Genomic DNA, 27,209 nt, shown 5'->3' with positions numbered 1-27,209 from the left:
AAATTTACATTTGTTTAATAGCAATTATTTCAATACTTGCAAACTCATCAGCCTCTGAATCTGTCATAATGCATGAATCTAAGATAATAATATTAAGGAAATGCAACAGCTCACCAAATTCCCCTTTTTATTCCTTCATGATCAGTAAGATGCATAAATGATCTTTTTTGATTAAGAACTGAATATGCTGGAGATATATTTGATAATTAAGGTTTTAGGCAAATATTCACCAGCATTAGTTTTAATAGCAAACTCAGAAATGTTGTAGGCCTAGTATCAAACAAGTAGCATATTAATACATTTTAATTCTCTTAAAAGAAAGACCACAGCTCCTGCTTCTGTAAAACCATTATTTGCTTGACAGAATGATGGTATAAGCTTTCACTCAACTATTACTTTCTTAATATGAAAAAGAGACAAAATGAGCTGAAGAATGTTAACTCCACAGTTACAGGGTGCAACCCTCAACATAACTGCTGACGTCATGGTCTCGACAATGACTTTTCCATGCCACCCTGTGGAGAAAGATGAAACAAATGGTACTTAGGCTAAAACATAGCTTCATTGTAATGTACATACTTCAAATCCTTTGGGAGAACAAAATAGTTTATCAGTACATGAAATAGAGTCTACAGACAGATCCGAATATTGCTATTTATTAACTGGAGACATGTATACCAAGGACTTCACATCTACCCCTTCACTGGGGCACAGAATGCCGAACACAAATGGTGAGTCCCACGTAGTCCACAACACAACTGCAGAGCGCCTCCACATTTACTTAATTCCAAAAATAATTTCAAGATATGACAAGGAATTAGTAGAGCCTGTAAAACCTTAAAAACTTTAGAATCCCCTAAAATAAATTGAGGAATAAAAGAATAAGGTTCTGAATCACTGAAAATAGATTGTTTCTATGTAATAAATTGTCTAGCATAAACCTAAAGCTGTAATTTTCAGTTCTCAGTAACATACTTGGGAATATTCCCTCGCTTCTCCCATAAGTTGGATAAAAGAGCTCTCATCTGGGACTTTCCTGGTGGTCCAGTTGTTAAGACTCTGCCATTCCAGTGCTGGGGTTGGGGGTTGATTCTTGGTAGTGGGGTTGGGGTCTAAAATCCCACCTGGCCCGAGGCATTGCCAAAAGCCCCCAGTCCCCCCATCACCCCCTTTTTTTTTTTTTTGGCTCCATCACATGCCAAGTGGTTCCCTGTCCAGTATCCCCTATGTTGGGAGCAAAAAGGCTCAACACTGGACACCAGGGAAGTCCCCAGCTCTCCTCTTTAATGCTTAACACATACCATGCTCTGTGACATGAACTTACATACTGTTGTAGGTCCATTATACTTCAAACACAAACATACAAACAAACTCATAGAAAAAGAGGTCAGATATGTGGTTACCAGAAGTAAGAGGCTGAGGGGTGAGGGGTGAGGAATTAGACAAAGGCAGTCAAAGGTACTACAAACTTCTAGGAATAAGAAAAATAAATACTAAGGATGCAATTTGGAATGTGATCAATACAATTAACACTGCTATATGTTATAATGAAAACTGTTGAGAGTAAAGCCTGAGAATTTTGATCACACATTTTCTTATATTTCTTTAATTCTGTATCCATATGACATGATGGATGTTCACTAAACATTGTGACAATAATTGCATGATGTATGTAAGTCAAATCGTTAGGCTATACTCCCTAAACTTCTACAATGCTGTATGTCGATTACATCTCAATAGAACTGGAAGGAGAAAACAAACAAACAAACAAAAACAACATACCATGCTGTAATGCCTTGCTCGCTGACAATCTTCTTTGCACATGCTACAGCTTTAGCTATGTCATTTTCCATTAATTATGAAAATAAGGTGGTGAGAAATGAAAACAACACAGAAATTTCATGTAAGTTTATTCTCTTAGGGTAATGAAAGAACAACTAAATTCTCTTAGGTTGAGGAAAAAAACAACTAAAATTATTTTTTAAGAGTGAGTGTATCTGTGAATGTTGGAATAAAACTCTTTCCTTATTCCATCCAATTTGGCATGAAATAAAGCATTCTGTTTCTCATTTTCCAAAGTCATCGGAATCTTTGGAACTATTGAATATGTGATAGAAGCTTCTTTTTCTTACTATGCACCACAAAAACAGAACAAAACAAACAAGCAGAAACTGGTCTAGCAGTTTTTCGCTTAGCAATTCTATTACTGGAAGTTTAACCTAAAGAAACAATAAGAGATGCATCCAAAAATGTGTGTATAAGATGTTTCAAAGCAATTAATAAAAGGAGAAATTATAGCCTAAGTCCTTAACAGTGTGAGTTGGGTAGATAAATTATAGAATATTTATTTAGTGGAATTTATTCATCTTGAAATATAATAAAGATTGGTATTTGTTGATAAAAACAATTTTGTATAATAAAGAGCATATTGTAAAGCAGTAAATTTACTACAGTTTCTTTTTATGTGAAATACATTGCTTACATGTTCATATGTGGGACAGATGTGTATATATTGGTGTATATATATGTGTATATATATATATACAGATGTGTATATATATATTGGTGGCTCAGCTGGTAAAGAATCCACCTACAAAAAAAAAAAAAAAAAATCCACCTGCAGTGCAGGAGACCTGGGATTGATCCTTGGGTTGGGAAAATCCCCTGGAGAAGGAACATATCCACTCCAGTATTCTGGCCTGGAGAATTCCATGGACGGTATAGTCCATGGGTTCCCAAAGAGTTGGACACAACTGAGCGAATTTCACTTCACAGATTATAATACAAAATATTTTTTAAAGTAAATTACCTGGTTACAAAAGATATTCTTAGACTAATCTTCTTTATTAGGAATTTTAATGTATAAAAATTTAACAATATAAATTTTAGATTGTTCTCCAATATTTTGTGCACCTAAGATTATACGTTATCTCTATTTCAAAAGAAACTCAATAGAATGTTTATTTCACTCCAATTAAACAGATGTGTAAATTAACCTGTATGTTAGCAAACAGCAACCTTTTAAGATACCAGCTTTTTAATTTCTTAGTTAAGAAATTAGGAGAAGGATAATAGAGTGTTTATAGAAGTTATGGTGGAATTTTTCTAGGTCCCTAATGAACTCTTCAAGACATTTTCATTTCTACTGAATCTCTGTTCTTATAGGTGTAACCAGATGTGGCCTGAGCCATCACTCAACTTCATTTTGTCTTACTGCTGTGGGACACAGGACAGCCGTCAGCTGCTTTGGGGGTTTTACACCACCATTTGCTGTTGATCTGAAATATCCCATAATCAGTGCTTTCATTGCTAGGATTGTAGTTTGTAGCTTTTGTGTTATAACCGCTTTCCCATTTGGTCAAACACAACCCTGAATAAAAATATTTTTAGATTATAAACAGCAACACAACTAGACTTAGAGTTCATAGCCCAATTAGTTCAATTTAACTAATTCTACTTTCGTAATGACTTTTTTATAAGTATAAAGATGTATTTACTTGTGAAATATTTTAACACTTTTGTGTTAAAGGGCTTTTAAGAAAATTCTTTCATTGGCAAATCATTTGGTAATACCAATGAAATGATATATTTTTTTAAATATTAAAAGATGCTCTTCTGCTCCCATCTCTCAGGTAAGGTTGAGCCTAGAATAGAAAATCAACAGAATTGTTGAGTGGGTTTGGTTGTTTGATGCAGATATATACACTAGTGGAAAATACTTTTATTAGGAAAAATGAGTATTTTCTGGATGAAAGAAAATTTCTTATGATACCTAGAGGTGAATTTGGTATTTGAGGTGAATTTGCCCCATAAACAGCAGCCCACCAGGCTCCCCTGTCCCTGGGATTCTCCAGGCAAGAACACTGGAGTGGGTTGCCATTTTCTCCTCCAATGCATGAAAGTGAAATGTGAAAATGAAGTCTCTCAGTCGTGTCCGACTCTTAGCGATTCCATGGACTGCAGCCCACCAGGCTCCTCCATCCATGGGATTTTCCAGGCAAGAGTACTGGAGTGGGTGCCATTGCCTTCTCTGCAACATCATGGGAGGGGGATTGAAAATCTTAGTCTTACTCAGGCTTGAAGAACCCAACTTCTAAACTGGAAATGGATAGAGTCAGATATCAAGTGCTTGAAAGAGATATCCCAGGTGCTGAAATATGTCTTATAGTCAGCTTTCATGTGCCAGCTGGCAAACTTAGTGGTGCTAGAGGAGTACATGGGAACCTGGCATGCTTAGAACGGTATAGAATTTGAACTTCCCATGCCTCAATCCTTCAGCTTGTACATCTGATTCTAAAGGAACAAGCTGATATAAGTGTACAAACCCTCCAAGAAAGAAAAAAGCCATTCACCCAAAGTCCCTTTCTTATTATTCATTCTCTATTAGTATCTGTTCCACACCTGGCTACCTATTTGGAGGGATGAAGAAGAGTTAACTAACAGAGTCAGAGTTAACTGACTCCCTTATAGCCATCCAATCCAAGTTTCTTCAAAGTTCTGGCAAGCTCACATCTCTCAATGACCTTGCCCTGGACAGTGACAGAAAGGAGGAGAAGCCCCAGAATAAGGACAGCCTTCACACTGACTGAGAAGCCAGACCTCCAGACTGACCAGGGTGAGCTGGACTTGCTATTTACCATCTTTTCACTTCCCTCTTATATCACTGGTTTGGTCACTCCACCCTCTGAGATATGTGGAAAACAAAAAGAGCTTATTGGTCCACTGACTTAAAAGTTTTCCTTCTTACATTTGAAGAGAGATATTCTGATAATCTAAGAATTAACCTGCAAGAAAATAATGAAATGAGATTGCTTAAAGACATTGCTCAGGAAAAACTGGGATTAGCACTATTGCCAAAAAAGAAATTTCCTCCTGTTTTATTATGAAGTTGAGCAAGTTTAGAGAAAAAAAACCTGAATGAACATTTTACTCAACTGAAAATGAGCTCCCATCTTTGATTAACATGCATTTACATTAAGTCATTTTATATGTCTGCAGTATATTGTCTTTATCTTTTTCACTTAAAATTATTTTATATATACTTTTCACAAAAGAACACGACACACTGCCTGTTGTTCTGATCAGTACAGCACAGCACCCTGTGGCTCAGCCAGATTCCTATACTAAATACTTTTGCTGTCTCTTGTAAATTCTTAATTTATAAATCCATGTCTTATTATAATTAGTAAGCATCATGTGAATAACATTTCTAACTCCTTTCTGACAATGCCTTACTTCAATTTCCATGTTAGGACATAAAGTGTCATTGTAAACCAAGGGAACTTTATAGTAAAACCTATAGAGGAATAACAGACTATGCCACCCCAAAATCTTGCCTTTTGCCCAAGGATTATTTTGAGCTGAAAGCAATTGAGAAGAATCAGATCCCAGAAATGTTCTCTCCTCCCCTTATCATCCTGAAAGCAGAACATAAATTTGTGTAGAAACAACCCTTAACACTTACCAGCCTCAAGACAGCACCAGAAGACTACAAAACAGCCATTTTGACTACATATTATCTTCCATCAGTTTGTAATGTATTTATCGTCCTGAAATTTGGCACCCTTGGCCCCTATTACTCTTTTTCTCTGTGTAGTCTTTCCTCTCAATATATGTTGTTATTTGTCAAGATGATCGATAAATCCAAATTCCAGCCACTTCTTTGAGTTACTCATCTCTGCATTTCTCATAAGTATACATGAGATGTATATGTTACTATACTTGTTTCCTTTTCTCTTGTTAATCTGTTTTTGGTTACAGTCAGTCAGTTCAGTCAGTTCAGTCGCTCAGTCATGTCCAACTTTTTGCGACCCCATGAATCGCAGCATGCCAGGCCTCCCTGTCCATCATCAACTCCCGGAGTTCACTCAGACTCAGGTCCATCGAGGCAGTGATGCCATCCAGCCATCTCATCGTCTGTCGTCCCCTTCTCCTCCTGCCCCCAGTCCCTCCCAGCATCAGAGTCTTTTCCAATGAGTCAACTCTTCACATGAGGTGGCCAAAGTACTGGAGTTTCAGCTTCAGCATCAGTCCTTCCAAAGAAATCCCAGGGCTGATCTCCTTCAGAATGGACTGGTTGGATCTCCTTGCAGTCCAAGGGACTCTCAAGAGTCTTCTCCAACACCACAGTTCAAAAGCATCAATTCTTCTGTGCTCAGCCTTCTTCACAGTCCAACTCTCACATCCATATATGACCACAGGAAAAACCATAGCCTTGACTAGACGGACCTTTGTTGGCAAAGTAATGTTTCTGCTCTTCAATATGCCATCCAGGTTGGTCATAACTTTCCTTCCAAGGAGTAAGCGTCTTTTAATTTCATGGCTGCAGTCACCATCTGCAGTGATTACAGAGACCCAGTCAAAAACTGAAAAGGGTAAAAGGGAAACAAATGTTTCATCCTGTACGGTTTCTAGTGAAGAGGATGGAACAATGACAGGCTGAAATACTCCATTCTCCCTAGAGACTGCAGTTGAGATATGGGATAACTGACAACAGACCACCAGAAAGTAAGAATTCTTACCATGTCAGTCTCTCAGCTCTCTGTAGTGCACAGTCAAGAGAGGAGGATAAAACTTTCTCCTTGTCCCTTCCTTTCTGAATTCACAGCAGCAGGAGAAAAACATTTGTGAAAATAGATCTTGAATCATAACTCTTGTGAATTTGGTTTTGGTAATCAACACCTATAGTTATTAACTGTTAACCTCCCAGAAAGAGTTATGTTTCTTTGTCTCTGTCATTTGTCATAAAGATGAAAAGCCATAAGATGAGAATCTCTATTTGCCTTGTTTTATATGCTGAGAACTTGGCTTTGTAACCAGTGAGAATCCTCCCTCTGGTTTCTGCCACTTGAGGGGTGCAGGTTGTCTGTCAAGCTTGCATCAGCAGCTAGTCAGCCAGCTAGGAGCCTAAGACGTAAGTGACAGACAACCTTCTCTTTGTCCAACCGTGCTGGCTCTCAAAGGACTTTGTCTTAATAAGGGGTCTTAGTTTCTAAAGGCCTCTATCACCTCTACCTTCGTTACCAGGCTTGTGAAGGAAAAACTTTCATAGCAGTATCACCTTTCAGGTAACACATGTTAGGAGATCAGTGATTCAAGGTGTCTCACTTTGTGGGAGATAGAGGTTTCTTTTTCACTTATAACAAGGAAGGTCTTTCCTTCCTTAGGCTTTCTCTGGAGTGGCTTTTAATCTTGAGAGGGCTACATTTCTTAAGAGACACCTCTTGTGTCCATGGTTAAATCCTAAAAATAGTTTCAAGCCATAATAGACTCACTGGTTGAGAATCACAACTGGAATACATTTATTTAAGATTTAAACTTTTACACCTAAAAGGAATTTTAAGAGAGCCCACATTTTAACAAAGGTCATATTTTTACCTATGGGAAGATCAAATTGCAACGAAAAGAAAGAAAGAAGGAGAAAGATAGGTATAGAATACCTTGGTTAGTGTGAAGGAAAAAAAAAAAAAAAACACCTTCTTAAGATTAGGAGGGGAAGATCAGAAAATAAGCATCAATAACTGCAGATGTCACTCAAGCAGGTTTAAAAAATTAAATAAAGATAGCTGGCAAAGAGTTTGGGCAAAGGTCCAGAAAATGCACAGGTAGGCTTGATTTATTGTCTGTTATATTCTAAGCAGACACAACCATGTTCAGACCTTCCCGTATTTTGGGGCTCCACTACAAAAAAAATTTTTTTAATTTAAATATCCTTGAACTATGCTATCTTACTGTTAAACAAAGTATTATAGTAATTGACTTAGATTTCTGATAATAGGCAAGTATGCCTGAGTTCCTTCTTAGATAAACCCTACAATTTTTTCTCAGTGCTATAGAAATATTGACCTTACCATATCTTTGAAATGCAAGCATCCAAAGTAATAACTGTTGCCTAAAGCAAACATGGGACTGGAAAAATATATAGATTTTAAGAACAAACTGTTATTTGATATTTTCATAAGCTCTCTTACTCCAGATTTTGTCCACAGCCTTCATAAGATTACCTTTTAAAGACAAGTAAAAACTTAGAAGGTGTACCCATAAATCTTGGTAAAAGGGGTCAGCCATCTGAGTGTGTAAACTTACCTTGTTCCATCTGCAGAAACACCATTTAGAGCTAACGATTCTTTCCTAAGCTATTGAATTTTGTACTACTGTACCTGAATGTGGCTAAAATGTTTAATTGAGACCTGTAAGATTGCTGCATCTATCTATAAGTCTATATTTATCTGTGTATATATGTTATGTATATGGGATATTTTTCTCCCTCTGGATATATTCCTAAAAACTTGTGAAAGGGCTCTATTTAACTGGCTTAAAGAAAATAGAAACATTTGTATAAATTAAGTCTAGTCATGGGATTTCCCTGGTGGTCCAGTGGCTAAGATTCTGAGCATCCAGTAGGGAGGCCCAGGTTCAGTTCCTGGTCTAGGAAACTAGATCCCACATGCTGCAAATAAAGATCCTGAATGCCACAACTAAGATCTGGTGCAGGCAAATAACTAAATATATTTTTTAATAAAATAAATTAGGCTCATCAAATAAGTTTATGTTATCTCTACTACATGTTTGAGATGATAAAATTATAAATTCAATCTAAGAACTCAATTTACATAAAAATTATTTCTTTAATGTACTTCAATATGGTGCAGAAAAAAAGACATGTAAATTTTACGTTTCTTTCTTTCTGTGATTTTTACTACTTGCCTGCTTTGTCAACAAGAAAAAAACTTAAAATGATGGTTAATTTTAGTATCTCATGAAATTTCCATGGCAACTCAGCATGATTGTTAAGAACACTTGGATTAAGTGGATATAAGTGGAGGAAAGTTTATAAATGAATTTTGCAACCATCCTTATGTTTTATATAATATACCTACTTAAAAATAGTTTCCAAAATATTTTTGTAACCTTAACTTTAAGTTGAATATGTAGGTCATTTTCAAAAAAGAGAAATTATTGAAACATTAATTATCAAATATAGCTTTAAGTTTATCTGCTTTTTGACTTCTTACAGAAATGAAAGATATTTGGATCTGTTAATAACATGTTCTTTTTTGACACTTAAAAAGATGTACTATATAAAGGCTTATGTCTCTAGAAATTACAAAATGATGTATTCCTGGGAATTCCCTGGCAGTCTAGTGGCTAGAAATTGGTGCTTTCACTTCCAGGGCCCAGGTTCAGTCCTTGGTTGGGGAACTTAGATTCTGCAAGCCATGCAGCTTGGCCAAAAAATAAATAAAAGTTTAAAAGAGCAAATAAGATAGAATAAGTGAGTTCTAAGAAACAGGGTTCTAATACAGGAGAGAGGGGAGGTAAATTATTGAGATGAAAGGAAAAGTATCCTTGTGAACTCCCTGGGGTAAAACTTAAAGATGGCCTGGAATGTGTGAACCTACTGAAAGGAGTTTGATAACTCTGGCTGAGACTTCTGGGTAATGAATTAATATACCGATTACTGACTGATTCAAAATTGGGAAAGGAGTACAACAAGGCTGCATATTGTCACCCTGTTTATTTAACTTGTATGCACAGTATATCATGAGAAATGGCAGGCTGGATAAATCACAAGCTGGAATCAAGATTGCTGGGAGAAATATCAACAACCTCAGATACACACGATACTACTCTAGTGGCAGAATGTGAAGAAGAACTAAAGAGCCTCTTGAGTGTGAAAGAGGAGAGTAGAAACGTTGGCTTAAAACTCAACATTTAAAAAACTAAGATCATGGCATCTGATCCCATTACTTCATGTCAAATAGAAGAAGGAAAAGTGGAAACAGTGAGATATTTTATTTTCTTGGGTTCCAAATTCACTGTGCATGGTGACTGCAGCCATGAAATTAAAAGACATTTGCTCCTTGGAAGGGAAGCTATAACAAATCCAGACAGAATATTAAAAAGCAGTGACATCACTTTGCCGACAAAGGTCTATATAGTCAAAGCTATGATTTTTCCAGTAGCTATGTATGGCTATGAGAGTTGCTGAGTGCCTGAGAATTGATGCTTTTGAACTGTGGAGCTGGAAAAACTCTTGAGAGTCCTTAGGACTGCACGGAAATCAAACCAGTCAGCCCTAAAGGAAATCAACCCTGAATATTCGTTGGAAGGACGGTTGCTGAAGCTGAAGCTCCAATACTTTGGCCACCTGATGTGAAGAGTCGATTCATTCTGAAAAAGACCCGATGCTGAAAAAGACTGAAGGTAGGAGGAGAAGGCAGTGGCACCCCACTCCACTACTCTTGCCTGGAAAATCCCATGGACAGAGGAGCCTGGTAGGCTGCAGTCCATGGGGTCGCTAAGAGTCGGACAGGACTGAGCGACTTCACTTTCACTTTTCACTTTCATGCATTGGAGAAGGAAATGGCAACCCACTCCAGTGTTCTTGCCTGGAGAATCCCAGGGATGGGGGAGCCTGGTGGGCTGCCGTCTATGGGGTCGCACAGAGTTGGACACGACTGAAGTGACTTAGCAGCAGCAGCAGGAGGAGAAGGAGACAACAGGATGAGATGGTTGGATAGCACCACCAACTCAATGGACATGAGTTTGAGCAAACTCCAGGAGATAATGAAGGGCAGGAAAGTCTGGCGTACTGCAGTTATAGGGTCACTAAGATTTGGCAAGACTTAGTGACTGAACAACAACAACTTTCCTATCAACTTAGACCCTATTCAAATGTTGGTAAATTTAGCAATAGTGTTTTAGAGAAAAAGAATTCAGTTTATCATCACACAATGTCTTTGTCATTTCTCTTTAGTCCTTCTAGGCTACAACAGTTCCTTAGTCTTTTCATGACTTTTATGACCTTGACAGTTTTGAAATCATAGTAATTTACTTTATAGAAATATCATTCAATTTCGGTTTGTCTGATTTCTCCTCATGACTAGATTCAGGTTGTGTATTTTTGGCAGGAATATTACAGATATTAGGCTGTATTCCTTTCAATGCATCCTGTCAGCACATGACTTTCACTTCTCCCATTACTGATGATAATCACTTTGATCACTTCAATTAAGGCTGGGTCTATGAGGCACCTCCACTGTGAACTTAATGTTTTCCCCTTAATCATTAGTAACTGCTTTTTGTGGAAATATCTAAAACTATGCAAATATCCCATTCCTTATCATTCACCCCTAAGTTTAATTTTTCCCCTTTATCATTAGTAAATACTTTGTATGGAGATACCTGAAACTCTGCAAATATTCCATTCCTTGTCAATTCACCCATAAGTTACATTTATTTGTTTATATTTGCATAAGCTCAGGCTTATTTTTACAATGTGTTAAATCATTTATTATCACATTTTTGCAGTTTAAAAATTGTAAAATACATAATATTTAACCTCTTAGCCATTTTTAAGTGTACAGTTCAGTAAAGTCAACTATATTCACAACATGCATTGTTGTGTAATAGGTCTCTAGAACTTTTTCATGAAAAAGTAAAACTGTATATCCACCCAAAAACAACTCTCTATTTTTCTCTCCTCCAAGCACCTGGCAACCACTATTCTACTTTCTGTTTCCATGATTTTTACAGGAAACCTAGAATCATAATTTTTTGCTGGTGACTTATCAAGATGTTTCACAAAAGTGGAATAATACAGTATTTGTTCTTTTATGTTTGGCTTTTTTAACTCAGCATAATATTTTCAAGGCTCATCCATGTTGCAGCATGTGACAGGATTTCTTCCTTCTTTTAAGACTGAAGAATATTCCATTGTATGAATAAAACACACATTATTCATCCGTTTATCAGCAGACATTTGGACTGCTTCCATTCTTGGACATTGTGAGTGAAATGCCACAATGAACATGTGTGTGCAAATATTTTTTTCAAAATCCTGTCTTTTAATACTTTTGGATATGAGAAGAGGGATTGCCAGATCACATGGTAATTCTATTTTGAGGAGTATTTTTTAATATAAAAAGAAATGGTTACATTTTATCACATGTGGGCTTTTTAAAAATTTATTTATATATTTATTTATTTATTTATTGCTATACTGGGTCTTCAATTAAGACTTCCCTATAGCTCAAATGGTAAAGAACCTGCCTGCGATGCAGAAGACCAGCGTTTGATCCCTGGGTTGGGAAGTTCCTCTGGAGAAGGGAATGGCAATCCACTCCAGTATTCTTGCCTGGAGAATCCCATTGCTGCACAGGCTTTCTCTAGCTGTCTCAAGTGGGGGCTACTCTCTAATTGCAGTGTGCAGGCTTCTCATTGAGGTGCCTTCTCTACTGCAGAGTGTGGGCTCTACGCCACGTGAGCTTCAGTAGTTGCGGCTCCTGGGCTCTAGAGCACAGGTTCAGTAGTTATGGTGCATGGGCCTAGCTGCTCCGTGGCATGTGAGATCCTCCAGATCAGGGCTTGAACCCCTGTTTCCTGCTTTGGCAGGTGGATTCTTTACCACTGAGCCACTGATGCAAGGAGCCAACTCATTGGAAAAGACCCCGATGCTGGGAAAGATTGAAGGCCAAATGAGAAGGGGGTGGCAGAGAACGAGATGGTTAGATAGCATCACCAACTCAATGGACATGAATTTGAGCAAACTCTGGGAGATAGTGAAGGACAGGGAAGCCTGTGTGCTGAGTCCATGGGGTCACAAAGAGTCAGACACAGCTTAGCAACTGAACAACAAGGAAGCTCTATTTTGAATTTTTAAAGGAATTTTCATGCTGATTTCCACAGTCCATACACCATATTATTAATACATTCCTACTGGCAGTATTCAAGGATTCTAATTTCTCCACATCCTCACCAATGCTTATTTTATTTGTTGTTTGGGGTTTTGTTATATTTTGGTTTTATAATGGCCATCCTAGTGGGTAGGAGATGATATCTCATTTTTAGTTTAATAGGAATTTCTCTAGTGATTACTGATGATGATGATCTTTTCATATGCTTGTTGGCCATTCCAGGGATCAAGCCCATGCCCCCCACAGTGGAAGGTGGAGTCATAACCACTGGACTGCCAGGGAAGTCCCTCTCTTACCCATTCTTTAATCAGGTTCATCGTTTTGGTGTTGAGCTGTTAAGAGTTCTTTATATATGCTAAATATTGCCCTTTATCAGATATATGATTTACAATTTTTCTCCCATTCCACAGTTCCTTTTCACTGTTGATTATTTACTTTAGTGTGCACAGGTTTTTAAGATATGAACCCACTAATCTATGTTTGCTTTTGTTGCCTGTGTTTTTGGTGTCTTATCCAAGAAATCTTTGCCAGATCCAAGGTCACTAAGTTTTTCTCCTATGTTTGCATCCAGGAGTTTTACAGTTTTAGGAGGAGATGAGGATTGAGTACAGTTTTCAGAAAGAGTATGGCTGCATTAAAGTTTCCTACTTCTAGGTCTCAGAACCATGAATCAATACATTTGTTGTTTTTGTGGTGCATTGTTACAGCAGTGCTAGGAAGCAAATTCAGAGGGTGTCTCCCTTGCCACCTTGTTGCACTGGCTGGTTTCTAAGTAGAAGGTAAAAGGAACTTTGGATCTAGGATGTCACCAATTTCACAGCCTAGTAGTACTCTCCATTTTTACAAAAGAATTCTCTTACATGATTTTTCCCAAAAGGAATGGGCTCTAATTTCATATGCTAACTCACAAATTATCCTGAATAAATAAATATATTTAAGGAGTATATTTGTATATGGAGGCAAATGAACTTCTCCATAGTGTAAGTGGGACCACAATCTAGAAGGCTAGAGTTATAGTGACTTTGTGTCCTTGCTAGAAACAAAGGTTCTTTTGAAGTCAATATATACCATGTTCTGGTAAAAGTTCATTATGCCTTTCAAGTATCCTATGAGGACACACAGGTGTACTATGTGAGAAAAATATGAAATTCCATTGTTAGGACTGTGGAGGCCTTAATGAGATTACTATTCTGGATCTTTACATACTCTCACAACTCAAAACCGGCTCACTGGAAGGTGGATATTTTGTAAAAATCTATGCTCCTTGTGGGCCTTCAACTTTGTCTAAGTCAACAAGTGGAAGATGATCTTTCAAATATGGCTTGGCCATTCCTGAATACATCATCATGACCCTTGGTTTGTGTAAGATTCCAGACATCCACCAGTTAATAACAACATCCCCTTCCAGTTACTTTCCCATTTCTTTACTCTTTTAAAAACTCTTTTCTCTCCTTCCATTCCCTCCTGAATTCACTCTAATCATCCTTCTATCCTCACCACTCCATTAAAATCATTCAACTCGAAGTCACCAATGAATTCCAGATGTCAAGCCAAAAGCTCAGATTAGTCTTCATCTCATCAAAACCCTCAGTGGCATGTGACACACTTCACTCCCTGTTTTGTGAAACTTGGCTTCTGAGACACCCAACTTTTCTTTCCCTCTTTCCCTCCCTCCCTCCTTTCTTCCTTCCTCTACTTTCCCTCTTCTTTTTCTCCCTTCTCCTTCCTTGTCTTCCCTCCTTTCTCCCTCCCTCTCTCTCTTCTTTCCCTTCTCACCCTTTTCCTTTCTTCCTTGGTTCTCTTACCTCATAAGCTTCTGCCTCTGTCTTTTTAATTGCATCATTCTATTTCCCCTTTTTCTAGGCATAGGAGCTCCCTATGGTTCAGGCTGATGACATTTTTTCTTTATCCATCAACAATCTCCTGGTGATCTCACCTGGTCCCACTGCTTGAAACACTATCTGGGCACTGATAACCTCGCACAATTATATCTCCAACCATTAAATTGTCCCAGAATTCCAGACTCAGTTCAGTTCAGTCACTCAGTTGTGTTCTACTCTTTGTGATCCCATGCAGCATGCCAGGCTTGCCTGTCCATCACCAACTCCCAGAGCTTGCTCAAACTCACATCCATCAAGTTGGTGAATTCCAGATATATACATCCAAATGAGTACTTGATGTTTCCATTTGGTAGTCTAATCATTTTCTCAAACCCAACATACTCAATAAGAAAATTTTGGACTCCCCTGGTGGCCCAGTGGTTAAGAATCCACCTGCCAATTCAGGGAACATGGGTTCTATCCCTGGTCCAGGAAGATCCCACATGCTGTGAGGCAACTAAGCCCATGCACCACAACTAGAGAGTATCCCCCACTCACTGCAACCAGGGGAAGCCTGAGCACAGCAGTGGAGACCCAGCACAGCCAAAATAAAATAAACAGATAAATCTTTCTTAGGTCAAAAACTATAGAGATATCCTTGATTTCTTTCTCTCATATTCACCTTTTGTCCATCAACAAACGAAGTTGGCTCTACATTTAAAATATACTCAGTCTTACTTCCTCTCTACTGCTATTATCTCAGTCAAGCCACTTTAATTTCTCTCCCATTGATTCATGGTTCTGGGACCTAAAAGTAGGAAATTTGAATGTAGCCATACTCTTTCTGAAAACTGTACTCAATCCTCATCTCCTCCTAAAACTGTAAAACTCCTGGATGCAAACATAGGAGAAAAACTTAGTGACCTTGGATCTGGCAAAGATTTCTTGGATAAGACACCAAAAACACAGGCAACAAAAGCAAACACAGATTAGCGGGTTCATATCTTAAAAACTTTGCACACTAAAGTAAATAATCAACAGAGTGAAAAGGTAACTATGGAATGGGAGAAAAATTGTAAATCATATATCTGATAAAGGGCAATATTTAGCATATATAAAGAACTCTTAACAGCTCAACACCAAAACGATGAACCTGATTAAAGAATGGGTAAGAGAGGGACTTCCCTGGCAGTCCAGTGGTTATGACTCCACCTTCCACTGCAGGGGGCATGGGCTTGATCCCTGGAATGGCCAACAAGCATATGAAAAGATCATCATCATCAGTAATCACTAGAGAAATTCATATTAAACTAAAAATGAGATATCATCTCCTACCCACTAGGATGGCCATTATAAAACCAAAATATAACAAAACCCCAAACAACAAATAAAATAAGCATTGGTGAGAATGTGGAGAAATTGGAATGCTTGGATCGTGCCAGTAGTATAAACAGAATAATACTGTGTGAATTCTTCTGCGACTTGCTTCTTCCAGTCAACATAATTTTAAGATTCATTTAAGTCATAGTGTGCTGTTAGAGTTCTTGTCTTTTCAGCCTGTGTAGTATCTCATTATATAGATGTCCTACTATTTATCTCCTCTAATACTGGTGGACATCTGAGCTGTTTCCAGTTTTTTGCTGTTAGAAATAATGTTGCTGTATGCATTATTGCAAATGCCCCCCAAGTGCAAAGATGCAAGCTTCCCTGAAGGGTATATGGACATTTACTTGACTTAGAACTGATTAAATTTTTTTGGGAGGTCAACCTAGCAGGTATGAAATGGCACCTGTGATTTCAATGTGCATTTCTTAGATTACCGATGAAGTTGGATATCATTTTATATATTTATGGACTATTTGTGTGTGTGTGAAATATCAGTTCATGTTTGTTGCTCATTTTCCTACTGGATTTCGGTCATTCTCTTATAGATCTGTAGTTTATTATATATACTTGATATTAATCCTTTGCACTTTTGTATGTTTCAAGTATGTTTCCCCACTTTAGGACTTGTCTTTTTTTTTTTTTTTAACAGTATGTTAATTGTTTATTTATTGAGAGACTATTTCTCACCCCAGATAGTCATTAGGACTTGTCTTTTCTCTGCCTTTGTGGTATCTTCTAATGAACAGAAGTTCTTACTTTATTCACATTTACCAATCTTTCCTGTTATGATTTGTACTTGTATATTAAAAAATTCTTCCTTAATCTGAGGTCATAAAATTATTTTCTATATTTTCTTCTTAATAGTCTATCTTTGCCCCTCCCATTAAGTCCACGTTGATCCACCTAGAACTGATATTTATGTGTAGTATTAGGTAAAGATCTCATTTTTCTATTTCAGTGTAATCCGTAGCAATTTCCATCTTAGCATAAACTCTAGTTTTCATATACATATGGTTTCTGGTACCTCTGTATTTTTCCATGGCCTATTTGTTTATTCTTGTAGAAAGTCTGCACTATCTTATTATAGCCCTTCATATGTGATGGAGCAACTCTTCCCCAGTCTCTTTCTTCATTTACTTTTAATTCCACATAAAATTTAGAACTAGATTGTCATATCCAGTAAGATTTGAAAAACCTCTTGGAATTTGATGGAGCAACTCTTCCCTAGTCTCTTTCTTCATTTACTTTTAATTCCACATAAAATTTAGAACTAGATTGTCATATCCAGTAAGATTTGAAAAACCTCTTGGAATTTTAATAGGCTTTGCATTAATGCTAAGTCACTTTGGAGGGAATTGTCACACTTACTACATTGAACTTTCCTGTTCATGAACTTGGTATGTCTGTTGACTTTGGGTCTATATTAGTGCCTTCCGTTAAAGGTTTAAAACTTTCTCCAAAAGGGCTTGAACTCTTTATTAGATTTAATACTAGCTACTTTATATCTGGTTTCTATACTGTTGTGTTCACAAAGTTTTCTAACCTGTTGATCCTGATGCTTTATCTGGGGAGTCTTTCATGCCGTCTCCCGTCTTCTGTAAGTAATCGCCACTAAGTCCCCCTGTCACATGCTCTAGATTGGCTCTTCCTGATCCTAAGTGGATTACTGCTTTGCTACTGAATCTTCCTAAATTTCTTTCCACACCTGTAAAATGAGGAACTCCAATGGAATTGATTTGGTGCTTACATTAAAAATACCACATGGGAAAGTGGCCAGTATGTCCCTTCAACTGCTTTCTTCCAAGACAACACACGGTTTTCTTTCTTTGTGTGCTCATGGAATTTTGCACATTGTAGTCATTTTGAGTATTCATTGGGTATAAATTATTTCTTGACTCTCAAAGGACAGAAAGAATATTCCTTGACTCATATCCCCTTTCCAAATGTCACGTATAGCATCAGAGTGGGCACTCAAATGCCAAAAAAAATAGGCTCTTTCACCTAGGGATAAAAACAAAACAGGTACTATGTAACTAAGTAAAATTAAGCCCACACTCTTACACCTACCATGAGAAATCTATTCAGAATGACATTAGAATTCTATACTCTTCAAAGAGATGTTAAATATATTTCCCAAATAATCTATATATAAATGCAAAATATGTAGGTACAAAACTCCTTTCCTTCAAATGACTCTTTTTATGAGCATTGAGCAAATTTAGAAATATTTTCAGTATAAATATAAAAAGGGTTTATTAACTGCTTTCATCAGAAGAATGAGAATATTATTTTCCTCACTATCTGAACTTTGGGTTTGACTGTACTGCTGTGACTTAGGAGGAACAATGGATTAGAAAAGAATCTTTCAGATCTTTCTTGGATGAGAGCTTGGCTTGGATTTTTCTGTTCTTGAGTTCGCACTTAATTGGTTATATTACTTGGGGTATGAATGCATATGCTTAACTGTTTCCTCTATTATAAGGTGAAATTACTGAAGTATGACTTACCCTTTTCTTTCTTACAAAGTTATCACTAGATGGCAGTACACTTATATTTTTAAATACCTAAAATATTTTAAAATGTTAAAGAGTTTAAGCTACTGTAAAAAAAAAAATCACAAAATATTTTAAAAGATACCAACTTTTACCACTAAAATAAATATATTTTAAAGCACCCATTATTGAAAAAGCTGTGGGAAAATATGCATCTTCACGTATAGATGTGGTGAAAGTCAGAGAGCAACTTCGTGTATCAAAAAATTTCAATTGTTCATACTTATTAAATCAAGCACCACAAGAAACTACTTTTCGGAAAAGCTATGCATTTAGATTTACTTGTAACGATATCATTAGAGTATCCTTTATACAAGTCAGAAATCTAGTGGAATAACCTGAGTACCCAATTATAAGAACTTTACACAGCCTAGCTATACAGTCTTTCTATAAAACTGACTTATTCACACATTTAAGTCCAGAAACTTCTGGTTACTAATTACATTCCATCAGACTCAGGCATGTGTTCCTAAACTATATCAATAGTACTTTTTCCAGTGATTTCGTGGCTTGGTATTATGGAAACCAACAAAATACAACTATGAACACAATTGGTTCAAAGAAAACTTTGTTAAATGCTTTAGAAAGACTGGCTAAAGATGAGTTACTTTAAAATTCACAGTTGTGCTTGCCTCTGCAGCAAATATACAAAAATTGGAAGGATACAGAGAAGATTAGCATAGATATCTCATCCCAGAAGTGTTCCTATAAAAGGGAACAGAGAATGATGTTGTCCTTGGAGGGTTATGTAGAGTCCATGGAGAGTTCTTTGTAAGATAGACGTTTACCAGGGCACTTTGCATGGTGATAAAAATCATCCAGCAAAGAGGGGGAAACTCAGATGCAGAAAACACTCAGCTTGAACTGGAGTAGTAAGAGGGCTGTGATGAAGATTGCCTGTGGAAAAAATAAATGCTGGAAAGGATGTGGAGACAGGGGAAGCCTCCTACACTGTTAGTGGGAATATAAATTAGTAAAGTCACTATGGAGAACAGTATAAAATAGAGCAACTGTTTTTGTTTTTCAGTTGCAAAGTCATGTCCGACCCTTTGCGGCCCCATGGACCGCAGCAGGCCAGGGTTCCCTGACCTTCACTGTCTCCTGGAGTTTGCTCAAACTCATGTCCATTGAGTCAATGATGCCATCCAACCATCTCATCCTCTGTTGCCCCTTTCTTCTCCTGCCCTCGATCTTTTCCAGCATTTCAAGGTCTTTTCCAATAAGCTGGCTCTTCACATCAGGTGGCCAAAGTATTGGAGCTTCAGCTTCAGCATCAGTCCTTCCAATGAATATTCGGGATTAATTTCTTTTAAAATTGACTGCTTTGATCTCCTTGCAGTCCAAGGGAGTCTCAAGGGTCTTCTCCAACACCACAGTTTGAAAGCATCAGTTCTTCAGTACTCATCCTTCTTTGTGGTCCAACTCTCACATCCATACATGGTTACTGGAGAAACCATAGCTTGGACTATGTGAACCTTGGTTGTGATGGTTCAAGCAAAGTGATGTCTCTGCTTTTTAATATGCTGTCTAGGTTTGTCATAGCTTTTCTTCCAAGGAACAAGCATCTTTTAATTTCATGGATGCAGTCACCATCCAAGGTGATTTTGGAGCCCAATAAAATGAACTCTGTCACTATTTCTGTTTTTTCCCCATCTATTTGCCATGAAGTGATGAGACCAGATGCCATTATCTTAGTTTTTTAAATGCTGAGTTTTAAGTCTGCTTTTTCACTCTCCTCTTTCACCTTCATCAAAAGGATCTTTAGCTCCTCTAGCTTTCTGCTATTAGAGTGGTGTCATCTGCATACCTGAGGTTATTAATATTTCTCCCAGCAATCTTGATTCCAGCTTATGATTCATCCAGCCCAGCATTTCACATGAAGTACTCTGCATAAAAGTTAAATAAGTAGACTGAATGATATACAGCCTTGATGTACTCCTTTCTCAATTTTTAACTAGTCCATTTTTCCATATCTGGTTTTAACTGTTGCTTCTTGATCTGCATACAGATTTCTCAGGAGGCAGGTAAGGTGGTCTGGTATTCCCATCTCTTGAATTTTCCACAGTTTGTTGTGATTCACACAGTCAAAGGCTTTCACATAGTCAATGAAGCTGAAGTAAATGTTTTTCCGGAATTTTCTTGCTTTTCCTATGACCGAATGAATGTTGGCAATTTGATCTATGGTTCCTCTGCCTTTTCTAAATTCAGCTTGTACATCTGGAAGTTCTTGGTTCACATACTGTAGAAACCTAGCTGGAAGGATTTCGAGCATAACCTTACTAGCATGTGAAATGAGTACAACTTTACAATAGTTTGAACATTCTTTGGCATTGCCCTTCTCTGAGATTGGATTGAATACTGACCTTTATCAGTCTTGTGGCCACTGCTGTGTTTTCCAAATTCACTGGCATATTGAGTGCAGCACTTTAACAGCATCATCTTTTAGGATTTGATATAGCTCAGCAGAAATTCCATCACCTCCACTACCTTTGTTCCTAAGGCCCACTTGACTTCACACTCCAGGATGTATGTCTCTAGGTGAATGACCGCACCATTGTGGTTATCCAGGTCATTAAGACCTTTTTTGTATAGTTTTTCTGTGTATTCTTGCCACTTCTTCTTAATATCTTCTGCTTCTGTTACTACTTACCTTTTCTGTCCTTTATTGTACCCATCTTTGCATGGAATGTTCCCTTGGTATCTCTATTTTCTTGAAGAGATCTCTAATATTTCCCATTCTATTGTTTTCCTCTATTTCTTTGCATTGTTCACTTAAGAAGGCTTGCTTATCTCTCCTTGCTCTTCTTTGGAACTCTGCATTCAGATGGGTATATCTTTCTCTTTCTCCTTTGCCTTTCACTTTTCTTTTCTCAACTATTTGTAAGGCCTCCTCAGACAACCATTTTGCCTTCTTTCATTTTATTTTCTTGGGGATAGTTTTGGTAACTGCCTCCTGTATCTGCATCCATATTGCTCCAGGCACTCTGTCTATCAGACCTAATCCCCTGAATCTATTTGTCATTTCCACTGTAAGATCATAAGGGATTTAATTTAGGTCCTACCTGAATGGCCTAGTGGTTTTCCCTACTTTCTTCAATTTAAGTCTGAGTTTTGCAATAGGGAGCTAATGATCTGAGTCATAGTCAGCTCCAGGTCTTGTTTTTGCTGACTGTACAGAGCTTCTCCATTTCGGCTGCAAAGAATATAATCGATCTGATTTCAGTATTGACCATCTGGTGATGTCCATGTGTAGAGTCATCTCTTTTGTTGTTGGAAGAGGGTGTTTTCTAAGACCAGCTCGTTCTCTTGGCAAAACTCTGTTAGCCTTTGCCTTGCTTCATTTTTAACTCCAAGGCCAAATTTCCTGTTTGACCACATCCAATTTACCTTGATTCATGGATGTAACATTCCAGGCTCTTATTCAATATTGCTCTTTACAGCATTGGACTTAACTTTCACCACCAGACACATCCAGAACTGGGTGTCATTTCTGCTTTGGCTCAGCCTCTTCATTCTTTCTGGAGCTATTCCTCCAGTCTTTCCAGTAGCATATTGGACACCTATTGACCTCAGGGGCTCATCTCTCAGTGTCTTATCTTTTTGCCATTTCATGGGGTTCCAAAGCAAGAATACTGAAGTGATTTGCCATTCTCTTTTCCAATGGACCACGTTTTGTCAGAACTCCACACCACGACCCGTCCATATGACCCTGCAATCCCACTCTGGGCATATATCCAGAGAAAAACATTATCTGAAAATAATCGTGCATCCCAATATTCATTGCAGGATTGTTTACAATAGCCAAGACATGGAAACAGCCTAAATGTCCATCAACAGAGGAACAGATAAAGAAGATGTGGTGCATATATACAATGAAGTATTAGCCATAAGCAAGAATGAAATAATACCATTGGTAGCAACATAGATGGACCTAGAGAGTGCCATACTGAGTGAAAGTGAGCCAGACAGAGAAGGAGCAATATCATATAGCACCCTCATATGTGGAATCTAAAAAGAAATGATACAAATGAACTTACAAAACAGAAAGAGACTCGCTGACTTAGAGAATGAGCTTATAATTGCCCTGGGGAAGGATGAGGGTAGGGATAGTTAGAGAATTTGGGATGGCCATGTACACACTGCTTTATTTAAAATGGATAACCAACAAGGACCTACTGTAGAGTCCATGGAACTCTGCTCAGTGCTAAGTGGCAGCTTGGATGGGAGGAGGGTTTGGGGGACATGTACATGTATGGCTGTATCCCTTCGCTGTTCATCTGAAACTATCACAACATTGTTTGTTAATCAGCTGTATCACAACACAAAATAAAAAGTAAAAAAAAAAAACTGCATATGGATACACTGCCATTGGCAGGAACAAAGGCCCTTCATCCCAGTGAAAAAAGGCTAAGGAAGGGAGGGTGAGCCCAGGGAAAATGTGAGCTTTATATGGTGGCCAGGAGCGGAGAATTTTGTATCAGTTGCTTCTGTTCTGGCAGTGTAAAGTGAGGCCAGGTTATCTACTGAGAGAAGAGTGTGGAAGGCCAGTGGTTGGCATGTGCGCTGGGACTTTGAAATGAGAGAAGTAAATGGTAAATGAGACTTTGAAATGAGAGAAGTAAATGGTAAATGGGACTTTGAAGTGAGAGAAGTAAAATGGCAGCCATTTTGAAGAGTCAGGACACCAACACTGAAGGATTGCAGAGAAGTGACTAAGACAACCAGGCAGACTTGAGAGGCCATTTGAGATTTGTGGTTATAAATTTAATGTGAGGGAAACTCCCTCGGGGTCTGGTGGTTAGGACCCCAGCTTTCACTGGTGAGGGTGGGGGTTCAATCTCTGGTCAGAGAACTAAGATCCCCAAGCCAGTGGCATGGCCGAAAGTACAAAAATAAATAAATAAAGTGAGATCTGTGAACATGCTTATGAATTTTTCTGCAGCCATATCCATCTTCTTTGGTACAGGTAAGGAGGTAGGAAATACCAAGTGTCACATCATTTTTTCCTAAGATATACATAGGCACTTTTTCAGAGACACTAAATCGCTCTGAACAGAAAAAGACAAGATATGAATTGCAAAGATGTATTGAAAATGTTTAGCATGCATGATTTCATACCTGTGATTAATTAGCAATGATTTCAATATTTGCAAAATTATCTGCCTCTGAATTCAGTCATAAGGCATTAATCTAAGCAAATAAAATTAAGAGAAAGCAACAATTTATCTAATCCTTCTTTATATTCTTTCACGATCAGCAAGGTGCATAAATGAGTTTTTTAAAAGGCTTAAAATACGTTGATAAATAAATTCTGAGTTTATTCCTGAAGTTGTGTAAATGCAGCATTTCTAAGAAAACATCTAATTCAAAGGTCACACTTTATGAAAACAAAATCCTTAGGGCAGGCTGTTTTCATTTTTAGCTATTTGGCATTCTGCTTCCTTTTAAATTTTATATTGCCCAACAAGAGTAGTTATCTTTTACTATTTTTAGAGACAACTCCACAGATGAAGGTGTCACAGGCTTACACAGGTGGGATTTTTGCCTAAGATCAATTTGTTTGATATAACAAAAAGGTATTCTTTTGTTATATTTATATTGAGTATTGAGGAGTACTTGCGTCATTCAAGATTACGTCTGGGTTATTTAATTAAGAAATGAATGTACTGGAGATATATTTGATAATCAACATTTTAGACAAATATTCACTAGCTTAAGTCAATTAACAAACGTAAATATACTCTAGGCTAATATCAAACAATAAACACATGAGGCAAACATTAAGCCTCTTAGAAGGAAGACCATGTGCTTCCGCTTCTATAAAAACATTATTTGTTTGAAAGAACGGTAGCATAAACTTCCACTCAACTATTATTTCCTTAATATGAAAAAGAGATGAAATAAGCTGAAGAAAGAAAACGCCACTGCTAGACTCTGCAGTCCTGAACATAACTCCTGAGATCTTGGTTTGACACTTGTTTTTCCATGCCACCCTGTATAGAAAGATGAAACAAATGGTAATATGGTTAAAGGGAGTACATCAAGGTTGTATATTGTCACTCTGCTAATTTAACTTATATGCAGAGTATACCATGTATAATTCCAGGTTGGATGAAGCACAAGCTGGAATCAAGATTACCAGGAGAAATATCGATAACCTCAGATATGCAGATGATACCACCCTTATGGCAGAAAGTGATGAAGAACTAAAGACCCTCTTGATGAAAGTGGAAGAGGACAGTGAAAAGAGTTGGCTTAAAACTCAACACTCAGAAAAGTAAGATCATGGCATCTAGTCCCATCACTCCATAGTATATAGATAAGAAAACAATGGAAACTAAGAGACTTTATTTTGGGGGGCTCCAAAATCACTGCAGATGGTGACTGCAGCCATGAAATTAATAGACACTTGCTCCTTTAAAGAAAAGCTATGACCAACCTCAACAGCATATTAAAAAGCAGAGACATTACTTTGCCAACAAAGGTCCATCTAGTCAAAACTATGGTTTTTCCAGTATTCATGTATGGATGTGAGAGTTGGACTATAAAGAAAGCTGAGTACTGAAGAATTGATGCTTTTGAACTATGGTGTTGGAGAAGACGCTTGAGAGTCCCTTGGACTGTAAGGAGATCCAACCAGTCCATCCTAAAGGAAATCAGTCCTGAATATTCATTGGAAGGACTGATGCTGAAGCTGAGACTCCAATACTTTGTCCACCTGATGCAAAGACCCTGATGCTGGGAAAGATTGAAGGTGGGAGGAGAAGGGGACGACAAAGGATGAGATGGTTGGATGTCATCACTGATGCGATGGACATGAGTTTGAGTAGGCTCTGGGGAGTTGGTGATGGACAGGGAAGCCTGGCATGCTGCAGTCCATGGGATCTCAAAGAGTCAGACAGGACTGAGTGACTAAACTGAACTGAAAGCTGAATTTGGGTATCAAACTAGAAACCAGACAACAAGAATCAAAGATTAGGAAAAACTATTTCAACTATCCATTCATCTAGCCATTGGCTCATTCATTAAAAAAAATAGCTATGGAAAGGATATGTCTGAATTCAACCTGAAAAATACAGTGATGACATTGACAAATATGGACTAAAGTACAAAAAAGCTTTTCCTTAGAGCACACCTTGAATTCTGTGGAAGAAAATGAAAAACAATTAATGAATTAGAGTCAGAATTTAAAAATGATGTTTTATGCTGCATTTCAGGGATCCTTGTGCCAATATTGATTGAGGAGAAATCAATCAATTTTTGAGAGTTCAATGTAATTTTGAAAAAAACTTTGCTGTTAAAAGCCAACATCATGGTAGGAAGATTAAAAATGAGAAAAGTAGTACCTTACTCAGGCTTACAGAACCCAAGTTCCAAACTGGAAATGGCTGAAGTAAAACACCAAGGGCTGACAGACACATTCCAGGTTCTCAAATGCATCTTATGTAATAGTCAGCCTACATGTGCCAGCTGGCAAATTTAGTGGCAATAGATGGGGAAACAGTGGAAACAGTGTCAGACTTTATTATTTGGAGCTCCAAAATCACTGCAGATGGTGACTGCAGCCATGAAATTAAAAGGTGCTTACTCCTTGGAAAGAAAGTTATGACCAACCTAGATAGCATATTCAAAAGCAGAGATGTTACTTTGCCAACAAAGGTCCATCTAGTCAAGGCTATGGTTTTTCCAGTAGTCATGTATGGATGTGAGAGTTGGACTGTGAAGAAAGCTGAGTGCCAAAGAATTGATGCTTTTGAACTGTGGTGTTGGAGAAGACTCTTGAGAGTCCCTTGGACAGCAAGGAGATCCAACCAGTCCATTCTAAAGGAGATCAGTCCTGGGTGTTCTTTGGAAGGAATGATGCTAAAGCTGAAATTCCAGTACTTTGGCCACCTCATGCGAAGAGTTGACTCATTGGAAAAGACTCTGATGCTGGGAGGGATTGGGGGCAGGAGGAAAGGGGACAACAGAGGATGAGATGGCTGGATGGCATCACCGAATCGACAGACTTGAATTTGAGTGAACTCTGGGAGTTGGTGATGGACAGGGAGGCCTGGCGTGCTGCAATTCATGGGTTGCAAAGAGTTGGACATGACTGAGTGACTGAACTGAACTGAGAGGAGTACATGGGGACCTGGTATGCTTAGAATGTTGTAGAATTTGACCCTTTCATGCATCAATCCTTCACTTGGTACATTTGATTCTAAAGGAACAAGTCAATGTTTTGAATAATTGTAAGTGTACAAACCCACCAAGAAAGAAAAAAACCATTTGTTCAAAGTCCCTTTCTTATTATTCATCTTCTATTAGTATCTGTTCCACACATGATTACCTGTTTGAAAGGAGAAAGAGAAGTTAACTTACAATTTGCCAGACTGACTCCCCTAAAGCCATCCATTCCAAGTCTTTTCAGAGTTTTGGCAAGCTCACATCTCTGAAAGACCTTGCCCTGGACAGGGACAGAAAGGAGGAGAAGCCCCAGAATAAGGAGAGCCTTCATCTTGACTGAGAAGCCAAAAGTCCAGGCTGACCAGGGTGAGCTGGTCTTGGTATTTAACATCTTTTCACTTCCCTCTTATCTGACAGGTTTGGAAGCTCCACCCTTTGAGACATGTGGTAAATAGGAAATGCTTATTGGTCCACTGACTTTAAATTTTTTCTTTCTTATGTCTGAAGAGGGACATTCTGATGTCCTAAGAACTAATCTGCAAGAAAATTATGAAATGACATTGCTTGAAGACATTGCTCAGGAA

At 37.9% G+C, this 27,209-nt stretch overlaps 1 protein-coding gene across 1 annotated transcript; it reads right to left on the bottom strand.

Moving 5' to 3' along the window:
• Positions 1-448: 448 nt before the first annotated feature.
• LOC102274019 (lysozyme C-2-like) lies at positions 449-26,956 on the bottom strand. The gene is made up of 4 exons (XM_070369960.1): positions 26,821-26,956; positions 3,213-3,370; positions 1,783-1,856; positions 449-515 (listed from the first exon to the last, which is right to left on the bottom strand). The coding sequence occupies exons 1-4, from the start codon at positions 26,954-26,956 to the stop codon at positions 449-451; spliced, it is 435 nt and encodes a 144-aa protein (XP_070226061.1).
• Between the last annotated feature and the right edge of the window lie 253 nt (positions 26,957-27,209).

This window comes from Bos mutus, chromosome 5 (assembly GCF_027580195.1).
Source record: "Bos mutus isolate GX-2022 chromosome 5, NWIPB_WYAK_1.1, whole genome shotgun sequence".
Classification (NCBI taxonomy): Eukaryota; Metazoa; Chordata; class Mammalia; order Artiodactyla; family Bovidae; genus Bos; species Bos mutus.
Note: the sequence above shows the minus strand (reverse complement) of the source record. Positions and strands in the feature narration are given on the sequence as shown.

Excerpts from the sequence above, each read along its gene's own strand:
- LOC102274019 (XM_070369960.1), bottom strand. The coding sequence starts at position 26,956 with ATGAAGGCTCTCCTTATTCTGGGGCTTCTCCTCCTTTCTGTCCCTGTC. Across the intron at positions 1,857-3,212 it reads GTCCTGTGTCCCACAGCAGT|TTAATGGAAAATGACATAGC; the intron begins AAGACAAAATGA and ends TTATTTTCATAA. Across the intron at positions 516-1,782 it reads GAGCAAGGCATTACAGCATG|GGTGGCATGGAAAAGTCATT; the intron begins GTATGTTGTTTT and ends CTTTCTCCACAG.